This window comes from Rhinoraja longicauda, unplaced genomic scaffold (assembly GCF_053455715.1).
Source record: "Rhinoraja longicauda isolate Sanriku21f unplaced genomic scaffold, sRhiLon1.1 Scf000795, whole genome shotgun sequence".
Lineage (NCBI taxonomy): Eukaryota > Metazoa > Chordata > Chondrichthyes > Rajiformes > Arhynchobatidae > Rhinoraja > Rhinoraja longicauda.
In genome coordinates, this window is record NW_027602011.1 from 42,143 (window position 1) to 55,202 (window position 13,060).

The following is a 13,060-nucleotide window of genomic DNA, read 5'->3' on the forward strand; positions in this document are numbered from 1 at the left end:
TCTTGATCAAAAAATGTTCCCCAAAGAGGCCAAACCATCGGTTCATTCGGTACCAAAACTGTTATCATCATATCATATCATATACATACAGCCGGAAACAGGCCTTTTCGGCCCTCCAAGTCCGTGCCGCCCAGCGATCCCCGTACATTAACACTATCCTACACCCACTAGGGACAATTTTTACATTTACCCAGCCAATTAACCTACACTCCTGTACGTCTTTGGAGTGTGGGAGGAAACCGAAGATCTCGGAGAAAACCCACGCAGGTCACGGGGAGAATGTACAAGCTCCTTACAGTGCAGCACCCGTAGTCAGGATCGAACCTGAGTCTCCGGCGCTGCATTCGCTGTAAAGCAGCAACTCTACCGCTGCGCTACTGTGCCGCCCTTCATGTTCATGATTCTTAAGATTCATTAGAACTTCCAAAATTACCCACCCAATTATTTGTTTAATTCATTGTTCACACATTTCTTGTAGTCAGTTTAATTTTCACTACCCCACTTTACCTGCTTTAGAAATCAAAAATAGTCCAATTTTCTTTCAATATCCATTGATGTCACTTCTTCATTTCATTCTCAGAACCAAGCACAACTGCCACTGCATCGACTACAGCTGCCACCAACAGCGAAACAACAGGTACGAGGATAATGCAGCACCAACATTCACTGATCTGAACGGAATATGCATGTACAAGTTGAATACTTTCAGTTGACGACTACTACATTAAAAATAGTTCAATACAATTGTGATAATTCCGTGCAAAACTGACAAAGGAATTTAAATGCAAAAATATTTCATAATTCCAAACAACTCCAAATGTTATCCACAAAATTATTAATGTAATCCTTGGCTAACATTTCTTCTTGTCAGTTTAATTTACACTGTTACACTTTACATGCTTTATGACACGATAAGTGTTTAATTTACCTTCCATTTCCATTACAATATCTATTGATGTCACATCATCATTTCATTCTCAGAACCAAGCACAACTGCCACTGCATCGACTACGTCCGCCACTACCAGCGAAACAACAGGTACTAGGATAATGCAGCACCAGCATTCACTGATTAGACATTCAAATGATACAATATTTACCAACACATGTGACAAACAACAGTTAATGCTTGATCAAGATATTAGCTAATCTTTCTCAAAGGGACCAATCTATCAGTCACTTCGAAGTTATTTGCTGAGAATTGTTGAACAATTCAAGAGCAACAACAGAGTGTGTTCTGGAGAATATTGCAAGAGAAAAATAAGTAACTTGAAAAAGAAAAATATTTTGTCAGTTTACGTTCTTATGTATGTATAATTTCTAATATTATACAGAGTTGCAACTGGGATATAATATTGTGGCCTAACACTTTGATGTCATTTCTAAAAACATTCGCTAGTATAATCACCTCGTTAATTTAAATAGAAAATCATGCAAATAGTCCAATAAGGCAAAAATAAGTCAGGCAATTTTTAATTTATACTTTGTATTATCATTGATGCTTCTATATTCGGAAAATAGTAGTATATATAATGCCCCAGTCATCAATTACATGACTGCAAGATGCTAACATGCATCAATAGATAAAAAGAAACAAATATTTAAAGTCAGCTTTGACTTCCATGGACATTTTACAAGTGTAGACATGAGAGTGCAGCATGTATTTTAACTGGGATTTCTCTGCATATTTGATTCCCCCACTATAAACATTCTGTACATTCACCCTATCTATTCCCATTTGATTTTATTACACCTCCACAAGATAAACCTTCAGTCTCCTTTCGTCCAAGAAATAATATCGACGACTGGACTTTTGCATATACAATATTTTAGTTATTTATACTGCCCACATTCTACCTTCTGGCCTTGAATAACAACATTAAAATGAAACAAACCAAGTTCAAAATATCTATGGGTGTTTGAAAGATTTAAAGTCCAGTACAAATAAATTATAGGCAGCAGACTGATAAAAAAATGGCCAATTAATTCAGGTAACTAATTGTTGTGGAAATTTTAAATCTAACAGCAAATGCTCAATCAAAATTGCATGTAAAAATCCAATATTTTCAGTTGAAGTATACGACATGAAATTTTGTGCCATAACATGATGACAGTTTGGTGCACAACACAGTGATAACAATTCTGCCTTATGAAATAAAAGGTGTCCAACTTCCTTGAAATATCCATTGATGTCTCATTTTAATTTCATCCACAGAACCAAGCACAACAACTGCCACTACATCGACTACTAGCAGCGAAACAACAGGTACTAGATAATGCAGCACCAGCATTCACTGATCAGACTTTAAAAACATACATTACTTATCACCAAAAGTGACAAACAGTAGATGTTTCTTGATCAAACAATGTTCCTCAAAGAGGCCAAACCATCGGTTCATTCAGTACCAAAACTGTTCATGATTCTTAAGATTCATTAGAACTCCCAAAATTACCCACCCAATTTTTTGTTGAATTCATTGTTCACACATTTCTTGTAGTCAGTTTAAATTTCACTACCCCACTTTACCTGCTTTAGGAATCAAAAATAGTCCAATTTTCTTTCAATATCCATTGATGTCACTTCTTCATTTCATTCTCAGAACCAAGCACAACTGCCACTGCATCGACTACAGCTGCCACCAGCAGCGAAACAACAGGTACGAGGATAAAGCAGCACCAACATTCACTGATCTGAACGGAATATGCGTGTACAAGTTGAATACTTTCAGTTGACGACTACTACATTAAAAATAGTTCAATGCAATTGTGATAATTCCGTGCAAAACTGACAAAGGAATTTAAATGCAAAAATATTTCATAATTCCAAACAACTCCAAATGTTATCCACACAATTATTAATGTAATCCTTGGCTAACATTACTTCTTGTCAGTTTAATTTACACTGTTACACTTTACATGCTTTATGACACGATAAGTGTTTAATTTACCTTCCATTTCCATTGCAATATCTATTGATGTCACATCTTCATTTCATTCACAGAACCAAGCACAACTGCCACTGCATCGACTACGTCCGCCACTAGTAGCGAAACAACAGGTACTAGGATAATGCAGCGCCAGCATTCACTGATCAGACATTAAAATGATACAATATTTACCAACACATGTGACAAACAACGGTTGATGCTTGATCAAGTCATTAGCCAATCTTTCTCAAAGAGATCAATTGATCAGTCACTTCGAAGTTATTTGCTGAGAATTGTTGAACAATTCTAGAGAAACACTGTTCATTATACTTAAGATGCATTAGAACTCCCAAAATTACCCACCCAATTATTTGTTGAATTCATTGTTCACATTTCTTGTCGTCAGTTTAATTATCACTACCCCACTTTACCTGCTTTATGAATCAAAAATAGTCCAATTTTCTTTCAATATCCATTGATGTCACATCTTCATTTCATTCTCAGAACCAAGCACAACAACTGCCACTGCATCGACTACATCTGCCACCAGCAGCGAAACAACAGGTACGAGGATAATGCAGCACCAACATTCACTGATCTGAACGGAATATGCGTGTACAAGTTCAATATTTTCAGTTAACGACTACTACATTAAAAATTGTTCAATACAATTGTGATAATTCCGTGCAAAGCTGACAAAGGAATTTACATGCAAAAATATTTCGTGATTCCAAACAACTCCAAATGTCATCCACGCAATTATTAATGTAATCCTTGGCTAACATTTCTTCTCGTCAGGTTAATTTACATTGCTACACTTTACATGCTTTAAGACACAACAAGTGTCCAATTTACCTTCCATTTCCATTGCAATATCTATTGCTGTCACATCTTCATTTCATTCTCAGAACCAAGCACAACTGCCACTGCATCGGCTACGTCCGCCACTAGCAGCGAAACAACAGGTACTTGGAAAAGGCAGCACCAGCATTCACTGATCAGACTTTAAAATGATACAATATATGCCAACACATGTCACAAACAGCAGTTGATGCTTGATCAAGATATTTGCTGAGAATTGTTGAACAGTTCTAGAGAAACACTGTTCATTATTCTTAAGATGCATTAGAACTCCCAAAATTACCCACCCAATTATTTGTTGAATTCATTGTTCACATTTCTTGTCGTCAGTTTAATTATCACTACCCCACTTTACCTGCTTTATGAATCAAAAATAGTCCAATTTTCTTTCAATATCCATTGAAGTCACATCTTCATTTCATTCTCAGAACCAAGCACAACAACTGCCACTGCATCGACTAAATCTCCCACCAGCAGCGAAACAACAAGTACGAGCATAATGCAGCACCAGCATTCACTGATCAGACATTAAATGATACAATATTTACCAACACACGTGACAAACAACAGATGATGCTTGATCAAGTCATTAGCCAATCTTTCTCAAAGAGACCAATCTATCAGTCAGTTCGAAGTTATTTGCTGAGAATTGTTGAACAATTCTAGAGGAACAACAGAATATGGTCAGGACAATATTGCAAGCGAAAAAAAAGTCACTTGAAAAAGAAAAATATTTTGTCAGTTTACGTTCTTCTGTATGTATAATTTCTAATATTATACAGAGTTGCAACTGGGATATAATATTGTGGCCTAACACTTTGATGTAATTTCTAAAAACATTCGCTAGTATAATCACCTCGTAAATTTAAATAGAAATATCGTGCAAATGGTCAAATAAGGCAACAATAAGTCAGGCAATTTTTAATTTATACTTTGTACTTTCATTGATGCTTCTATGTTCGAAAAATAGTAGTATATATAATGCCCCAGTCATCAATTACATGACTGCAAGATGCTAACATGCATCAATAGAGAAATAATAAACAAATATTTATAGTCAGTTTTGACTTCCATGGACAATTTAAAAGTGTAGACATGAGAGTGCTGCATGTATTTTAACTGAGATTTCTCTGCATATTTGATTCCCCCACTATAAACATTCTGTACATTCACACTATCTATTCCCATTTGATTTTATTACACCTCCACAAGATAAACCTTCAGCCTCCTTTCGTCCAAGAAATAAAATCCAAGACTGGACTTTTGCATATACAATATTTTAGTTATTTATACTGCCCACATTCTACCTTCTGGCCTTGAATAACAACAGCAAAATGAAACAAACCAAATTCAAAATATCTATGGGTATTAGAAAGATGTATTGTCCAGTCTAAATAAATTATAGGCTGCGGATTGATTAAAAAAATGGGCAATTAATTCTGGTAAATAATTGTTGCAGAATTTTAAATCTAACAGCAAATGGTCAATCAAAATAGCATGTAAAAATCCAATATTTACAGTTGAAGTATACGACATGAAACTTTGTGCAATAACACGATGACAGTTTGGTGCACAACACAGTGATAACAATTCTGCCTTATGAAATAAAAGGTGTCCAATTTCCTTGAAATATCCATTGATGTCTCATCTTCATTTCATCCACAGAACCAAGTACAACAACTGCCACTACATCGACTACTAGCAGCGAAACAACAGGTACCAGATAATGCAGCACCAGCATTCACTGACCAGACTTTAAAAACATACATTACTTCTCACCAAAAGTAACAAACAGTAGATGATGCTTGATCAAACAATGTTCCTCAAAGAGGCCAAACCATCGGTTCATTCGGTACTATAACTGTTCATGATTCTTAAGATTCATTAGAATTCCAAAAATTACCCACGCAATTATTTGCTGAATTCATTGTTCACACATTTCTTGTCGTCAGTTTAATTATCACTACCCCACATTACCTGCTTTATGAATCAAAAATAGTCCAATTTTTTTTCAATATCCATTCTTGTCACATCTTCATTTCATTCTCAGAACCAAGCACAACAACTGCCACTGAATCGACTACATCTGCCACCAGCAGCGAAACAACAGGTACGAGGATAATGCAGCACCAACATTCACTGACCTGAACAGAATCTGCGTGTACAATTTCAATATTTTCAGTTGACAACTACTACATTCAAAATTGTTCCATTCAATTGTGATAATTCCGTGAAAACTGACAAAGGAATTTACATGCAAATATATTTCATGATTCCAAACAAACCCAAATATTATCCACACAATTATTAATGTAATCCTTGGCTAACATTTCTTCACGTCAGTTTAATTTACACTGCTACACTTTACATGCTTTATGACACAATAAGTGTCCAATTTACCTTCCATTTCCATTGCAATATCTATTGATGTCACATCTTCATTTCATTCACAGAACCAAGCACAACTGTCACTGCATCGACTACGTCCGCCACTAGTAGGGAAACAACAGGTACTAGGATAATGCAGCACCAGCATTCACTGGTTTGACTTTAAATGATACAATATTTACCAACACATGTGACAAACAACAGTTGATGCTTGATCAAGTCATTAGCCAATCTTTCTCAAAGAGACCAATCGATCAGTCAATTCGAAGTTATTAGCTGAGAATTGTTGAACAATTCTAGAGAAACACTGTTCATTATTCTTAAGATGCATTAGAACTCCCAAAATTACCCACCCAATTATTTGTTGTATTCATTGTTCACATTTCTTGTCGTCAGTTTAATTATCACTACCCCACTTTACCTGCTTTATGAATCAAAAATAGTCCAATTTTCTTTCAATATCCATTGGTCACATATCCAACACATGTGACAAACAACAGTTGATGCTTGATCAAGATATTAGCTAATCTTTCTCAAAGGGACCAATCTATCAGTCACTTCGAAGTTATTTGCTGAGAATTGTTGACCAATTCAAGAGAAACACAGAGCGTGGTCAGGAGAATATTGCAAGAGAAAAATAAGTAACTTGAAAAAGAAAAATACTTTGACAGTTTACGTACTTATGTATGTATAATTTCTAATATTATACAGAGTTGCAACTGGGATATAATATTGTGGCCTAACACTATGATGTAATTTCTAAAAAAAAATCACTCGTATAATCACCTCGTTTAATTTAAATAGAAATATCGTGCAAATAATCAAATAAGGCAAAAATAAGTCAGGCAATTTTTAATTTATACTTTGTATTATCATTGATGCTTCTATGTTTGGAAAATAGTAGTATATATAATGCCTCAGTCATCAATTACGTGACTGCAAGATGCTAACATGCATCAATTGATAAAAATAAACAAATATTTAAAGTCAGTGTAGACTTCCATGGACATTTTACAAGTGGAGACATGAGAGTGCAGCATGTATTTTAACTGAGATTTCTCTGCATATTTGATTCCCCACTATAAACATTCTGTACATTTACCTTATCTATTCCCATTTAATTTTATTACACCTCCACAAAATAAACCTTCAGCCTCCTTTCGTCCAAGAAATAAAATCCAAGACTGGACTTTTGCATATACAATATTTTAGTTATTTATACTGCCCACATTCTACCTTCTGGCCTTGAATAACAACATTAAAATGAAACAAACCAAATTCAAAATATCTATGGGTATTAGAAAGATTTAATGTCCAGTACAATTAAATAATAGGCAGCAGACTGATTAAAAAATGGCCAATTAATTTAGGTTACTAATTGTTGTGGAAATTGAAAATCTAACAGCAAATGCTCAATCAAAATTGCATTTAAAAATCCAATATTTTCAGTTGATGTATACGACAAAGAGGTCCTTCTACAGATGTACCGGGCCCTGGTGAGACCGCACCTGGAGTAATGTGTGCAGTTTTGGTCTCCAAATTTGAGGAAGGATATTCTTGCTATTGAGGGCGTGCAGCATAGGTTCACTAGGTTAATTCCCGGAATGGCGGGACTGTCGTATGTTGAAAGGCTGGAGCAATTAGGCTTGTATACACTGGAATTTAGAAGGATGAGGGGGGATCTTATTGAAACATATAAGATAATTAGGGGATTGGACACATTGGAGGCAGGAAACATGTTCCCAATGTTGGGGGAGTCCAGAACAAGGGGCCACAGTTTAAGAATAAGGGGTAGGCCATTTAGAACGGAGATGAGGAAGAACTTTTTTAGTCAGAGAGTGGTGAAGGTGTGGAATTCTCTGCCTCAGAAGGCAGTGGAGGCCAGTTCGTTGGATGCTTTCAAGAGAGAGCTGGATAGAGCTCTTAAGGATAGCGGAGTGAGGGGGTATGGGGAGAAGGCAGGAACGGGGTACTGATTGAGAGTGATCAGCCATGATCGCATTGAATGGCGGTGCTGGCTCGAAGGGCTGAATGGCCTACTCCTGCACCTATTGTCTATTGTCTATTGTCTATTGACATGAAACTTTGTGCAATAACATGATGACAATTTGGTGCACAACACAGTGATAACAATTCTGCCTTATGAAATAAAAAGTGTCCAATTTCCTTGAAATATCCATTGATGTCTCATCTTCATTTCATCCACAGAACCAAGTACAACAACTGCCACTACATCGACTACTAGCAGCGAAACAACAGGTACCAGATAAAGCAGCACCGGCATTCACTGATCAGACTTTAAATACATACATTACTTATCACCAAAAGTGACAAACAGTAGATGATGCATGATCAAACAATGTTACTCAAAGAGTCCAAACCATCGGTTCATTCGGTACCAAAACTGTTCATGATTCTTAAAATTCATTAGAACTCCAAAAATTACCCACCCAATTATTTATTGAATTCATTGTTCACACATTTCTTGTCGTCAGTTTAATTTTCACTACCCCACTTTACCTGCTTTATGAATCAAAAATAGTCCAATTTTCTTTCAATATCCATTGATGTCACATCTTCATTTCATTCTCAGAACTTAGCACAACAACTGCCACTGCATCGACTACCAGCAGCGAAACAACAGGTATGAGGATAATGCAGCACCAACATTCACTGATCTGAACGGAATATGCGTGTACAATTTCAATATTTTCAGTTGACGACTACTACATTAAAAATTGTTCAATACAATTGTGATAATTCCGTGCAAAATTGACAAAGGAATTTACATGCCAAAATATTTCATGATTCCAAACAAATCCAAATGTTATCCACACAATTATTAATGTAATCCTTGGCTAACATTTCTTCTCGTCAGTTTATTGTAACCGCTACACTTTACATGCTTTATGACACAATAGGTGTTTAATTTACCTTACATTTCCATTGCAATATCTATTGATGTCACATCTTCATTTCATTCTCAGAACCAAGCACAACTGCCACTGCATTGACTACGTCTGCCACTAGCAGCGAAACAACAGGTACTAGGATAATGCAGCACCAGCATTCACTGATCAGACATTATAATGATACAATATTTACCAACACATGTGACAAACAACAGTTGATGCTTGATCAAGATATTAGCCAATCTTTCTCAAAGAGACCAATCTATCAGTCAGTTCGAAGTTATTTGCTGAGAATTGTTGAACAATTCTAGAGAAACAACAGAGCGTGGTCAAGAGAATATTGCAAGAGAAAAATAAGTCACTTGAAAAAGAAAAATATTTTGTCAGTTTACGTTCTTCTGTATGTATAATTTCTAATATTATACAGAGTTGCAACTGGGATATAATATTGTGGCCTAACACTTTGATGTAATTTCTAAAAACATTCACTAGTATAATCACCTCGTTAATTTAAATAGAAATATCGTGCAAATAGTCAAATAAGGCAAAAATAAGTCAGGCAATTTTTAATTTATACTTTGTATTATCATTGATGCTTCTATGTTCGGAAAATAGTAGTATATATAATTCCCCAGTCATCAATTACATGACTGCAAGTTGCTAACATGCATCAATAGAGAAATAATAAACAAATATTTATAGTCAGTTTTGACTTCCATGGACAATTTACAAGTGTAGACAGGAGAGTGCTGCATTTATTTTAACTGAGATTTCTCTGCATATTTGATTCCCCCACTATAAACATTCTGTACATTCACCCTATATATTCCCATTTGGTTTTCTTACACCTCCTCAAGATAAACCTTCAGCATCCTTTCATCCAAGAAATAATATCGAAGACTGGACTTTTGCATATACAATATTTTAGTTATTTATACTGCCCACATTCTACCTTCTGGCCTTGAATAACAACATTAAAATGAAACAAACTGTAAGATTTGAGAAGTTTTCCCTCATTCTGCAATCAACATCAAACCAAAAGCTGCAGTTTGGACATTTTACATGGGAGGCTGGGGCTGATAGCGGAGAAAGGCTGCGGTCAGTTTTAACCAGGGATGTCACAATCCGTGGGTCCTAAGATGGCCGCGGGACCTCGTGACCAGCCACAAAAGCAAAAACCTTACAGCCCAGTCTCTAGGTTTCTGCAAAGCCACGGCCAGAACAATGGATGGATATTGGCCATGCAGAAACCTGCGAAACCAGGTCGAAGTCCAGACACTGGGGCGCTGACATCAGCATACTCACAATGCCCCAAGCTGACCTACACAGTTAATCTCGTTAAGGGGGCACAATAGCCCATAGAAAACTACCCGGTAGGTGATGGGAAACCAGTTAAACCCATCACCTCTCAACGAAATACCAATTAACATACCATCTGGCCATCCCCGGTACCCCCGGACATAACGCAGGACAAAGGGAAAACTCAATACATATCTTTTAAACAAAGAGATCCCGAGATCTGGCGGGAGATAGGACGGGCCATAATTAGTATAACTGGCCACGACTTTTGGGTTTTAAACTCATGCAAGGCAGAAGTCGGAAACTGGAAAAACGGATGCAAGAAGAAAAGACAGGCAAGAAAGGCATGCAAGACAGAAGTCAGAGGAGGCAACAAACGGCAAGGAATGCAAGCCAGGAGGAAGACGAAAAGGACAGGCAAGAAAGACACGCTCGCAGCAGGGACAGCAACGCTCGCAACGACTGGCCAGGAACGCAAGAAACGGAAGGAAGAAACTCACGGGACAAGCACGACCCTCACGGAAAGCAGCGGAGAAGCAGCACGAACAGCCAGTAACCCCAGTAATAGCCCCATGGTGAGCATGTACCCCGATCCTGCACATCCTGGACATAGTTTTAGTGTAGAGGGGAGGGTGGTTTGAATAAACGTGGGTGTGTAAATGAATATGTGTTGGTCAAGTTTGCGATGTGTCGTACGTTCCCCATCTTACAGTCAAGAATATGTCTAATAGAACTGTGTCTAAGTATTCGTGTAGTTATGCATATGTCTTTTAGAACTGTGTCTAAGTATTCGTGTAGTTATGCATATGTCTTTTAGAACTGCGTCAAAAGTGTTCGTGTAAGTGTGCATACGTCTAGTAGAACTGTGTCTAAGTATTCGTGTAGTTATGCATATGTCGTTTAGAACTGTGTCTAAGTATTCGTGTAGTTGTGCATATGTCTAATAGAACTGTGTATAAGTATTCATGGACAATAGTCCCAAGCGCTCAATAAAAGCCTTTTCCATTTAAACCCTGGTCTTCAAATCTGGTCTGAGTGAGTTTTTCTGCACTATAAACGCTCCTGCATCTAAGTCCAGTGTCTAAAACCGTAGGGGGTGAGTGGGTCGAACCACTCACGGGGAACCAGTGTGCGCGGCCTGGTCAAGGGATCAGAGCAAGGCACGGGGACCTTAGGTCGGGCGAAAGCTCGGCGCAGAAACCCCTTACAAAACCAAGTTCAAAATATCTATGGGTGTTAGAAAGATTTAATGTCCAGTACAAGTAAATTATAGGCAGCAGACTGATAAAAAATGGCCAATTAATTCTGACAGTTTGGTTTACAACAGTGATAAGAATTCTGCCTTATGAAATAAAAGGTGTCCAATTTCCTTGAAATTTCCACTGACGTCTCTTATTATCATTGATGCTTCTATGTTTGTAAAATAGTAGTATATATACTGCCCCAGTCATCAATTACATGACTGCAAGATGCTAACATGCATCAATAGATAAAAATAAACAAATAATTAAAGTCAGTTTTGACTTCCATGGACATTTTACAAGTGTAGACATGAGAGTGCTGCATATATTTTAACTGAGATTTCTCTGCATATTTGATTCCTCCACTATAAACATTCTGTACATCCACACTATCTATTCCCATTTAATTTTATTACACCTCCACAAGATAAACCTTCAGCCTCCTTTCGTCCAAGAAATAAAATCCAAGACTGGACTTTTGCATAAACAATATTTTAGTTATTTATACTGCCTACATTCTACCTTCTGGCCTTGAATAACAACAGCAAAATGAAACAAACCAAGTTCAAAATATCTATGGGTATTAGAAAGATGTATTGTCCAGTGTAAATAAATTATAGGCAGCGGATTGATTAAAAAATGGCCAATTCATTCCGGTAACTAATTGTTGCAGAATTTTAAATCTAACAGCAAATGCTCAATCAAAATAGCATGTAAAAATCCAATATTTTCCGTGATAATTCCGTGCAAAACTGACAAAGGAAATTACATGCCAAAATGTTTCTTGATTCCAAACAACTACAAATGTTATCCACACAATTATTAATGTAATCCTTGCCTCACATTTCTTCTCGTCAGTTTAATTTACACTGCTACACTTTACATGCTTTATGACACAATAAGTGTCCAATTTACCTTCCATTTCCATTGCAATATCTATTGATGTCACATCTTCATTTCATTCACAGAACCAAGCACAAGTGCCACTGCATCGACTACGTCCGCCACTAGCAGCGAAACAACAGGTACTAGGATAATGCAGCACCAGCATTCACTGATTTGACTTTAAATGATACAATATTTACCAACACATGTGACAAACAACAGTTGATGCTTGATCAAGTAATTAGACAATCTTTCTCAAAGAGACCAATCGATCAGTCACTTCGAAGTAATTTGCTGAGAATTGTTGAACAATTCTAGAGAAACACTGTTCATTATTCTTAAGATGCATTAGAACTCCAAAATTACCCACCCAATTATTTGTTGAATTCATTGTTCACATTTCTTGTCGTCAGTTTAATTATCACTATCCCATTTTACCTGCTTTATGAATAAAAAATAGTCCAATTTTCTTTCAATATCCATTGCTGTCACATCTTCATTTCATTCTCAGAACCAAGTACAACAACTGCCACTGCATCGACTACATC

At 36.7% G+C, this 13,060-nt stretch overlaps 1 protein-coding gene across 1 annotated transcript in view; it reads left to right on the forward strand.

The window, feature by feature from the left end:
• The window catches only part of LOC144591286 (uncharacterized), a gene marked incomplete at both ends in the record, with an annotated part of 46,969 nt that extends 40,672 nt beyond the window's left edge, over positions 1-6,297 (forward strand). Inside the window, 9 exons of the mRNA XM_078395543.1 lie at positions 581-637; positions 982-1,038; positions 2,215-2,265; positions 2,600-2,656; positions 3,001-3,057; positions 3,431-3,490; positions 5,453-5,503; positions 5,838-5,897; positions 6,241-6,297. Coding sequence (XP_078251669.1) covers positions 581-637; positions 982-1,038; positions 2,215-2,265; positions 2,600-2,656; positions 3,001-3,057; positions 3,431-3,490; positions 5,453-5,503; positions 5,838-5,897; positions 6,241-6,297 — 507 coding nt within the window. The remainder of the gene's footprint in view (positions 1-580; positions 638-981; positions 1,039-2,214; positions 2,266-2,599; positions 2,657-3,000; positions 3,058-3,430; positions 3,491-5,452; positions 5,504-5,837; positions 5,898-6,240) is intronic.
• Between the last annotated feature and the right edge of the window lie 6,763 nt (positions 6,298-13,060).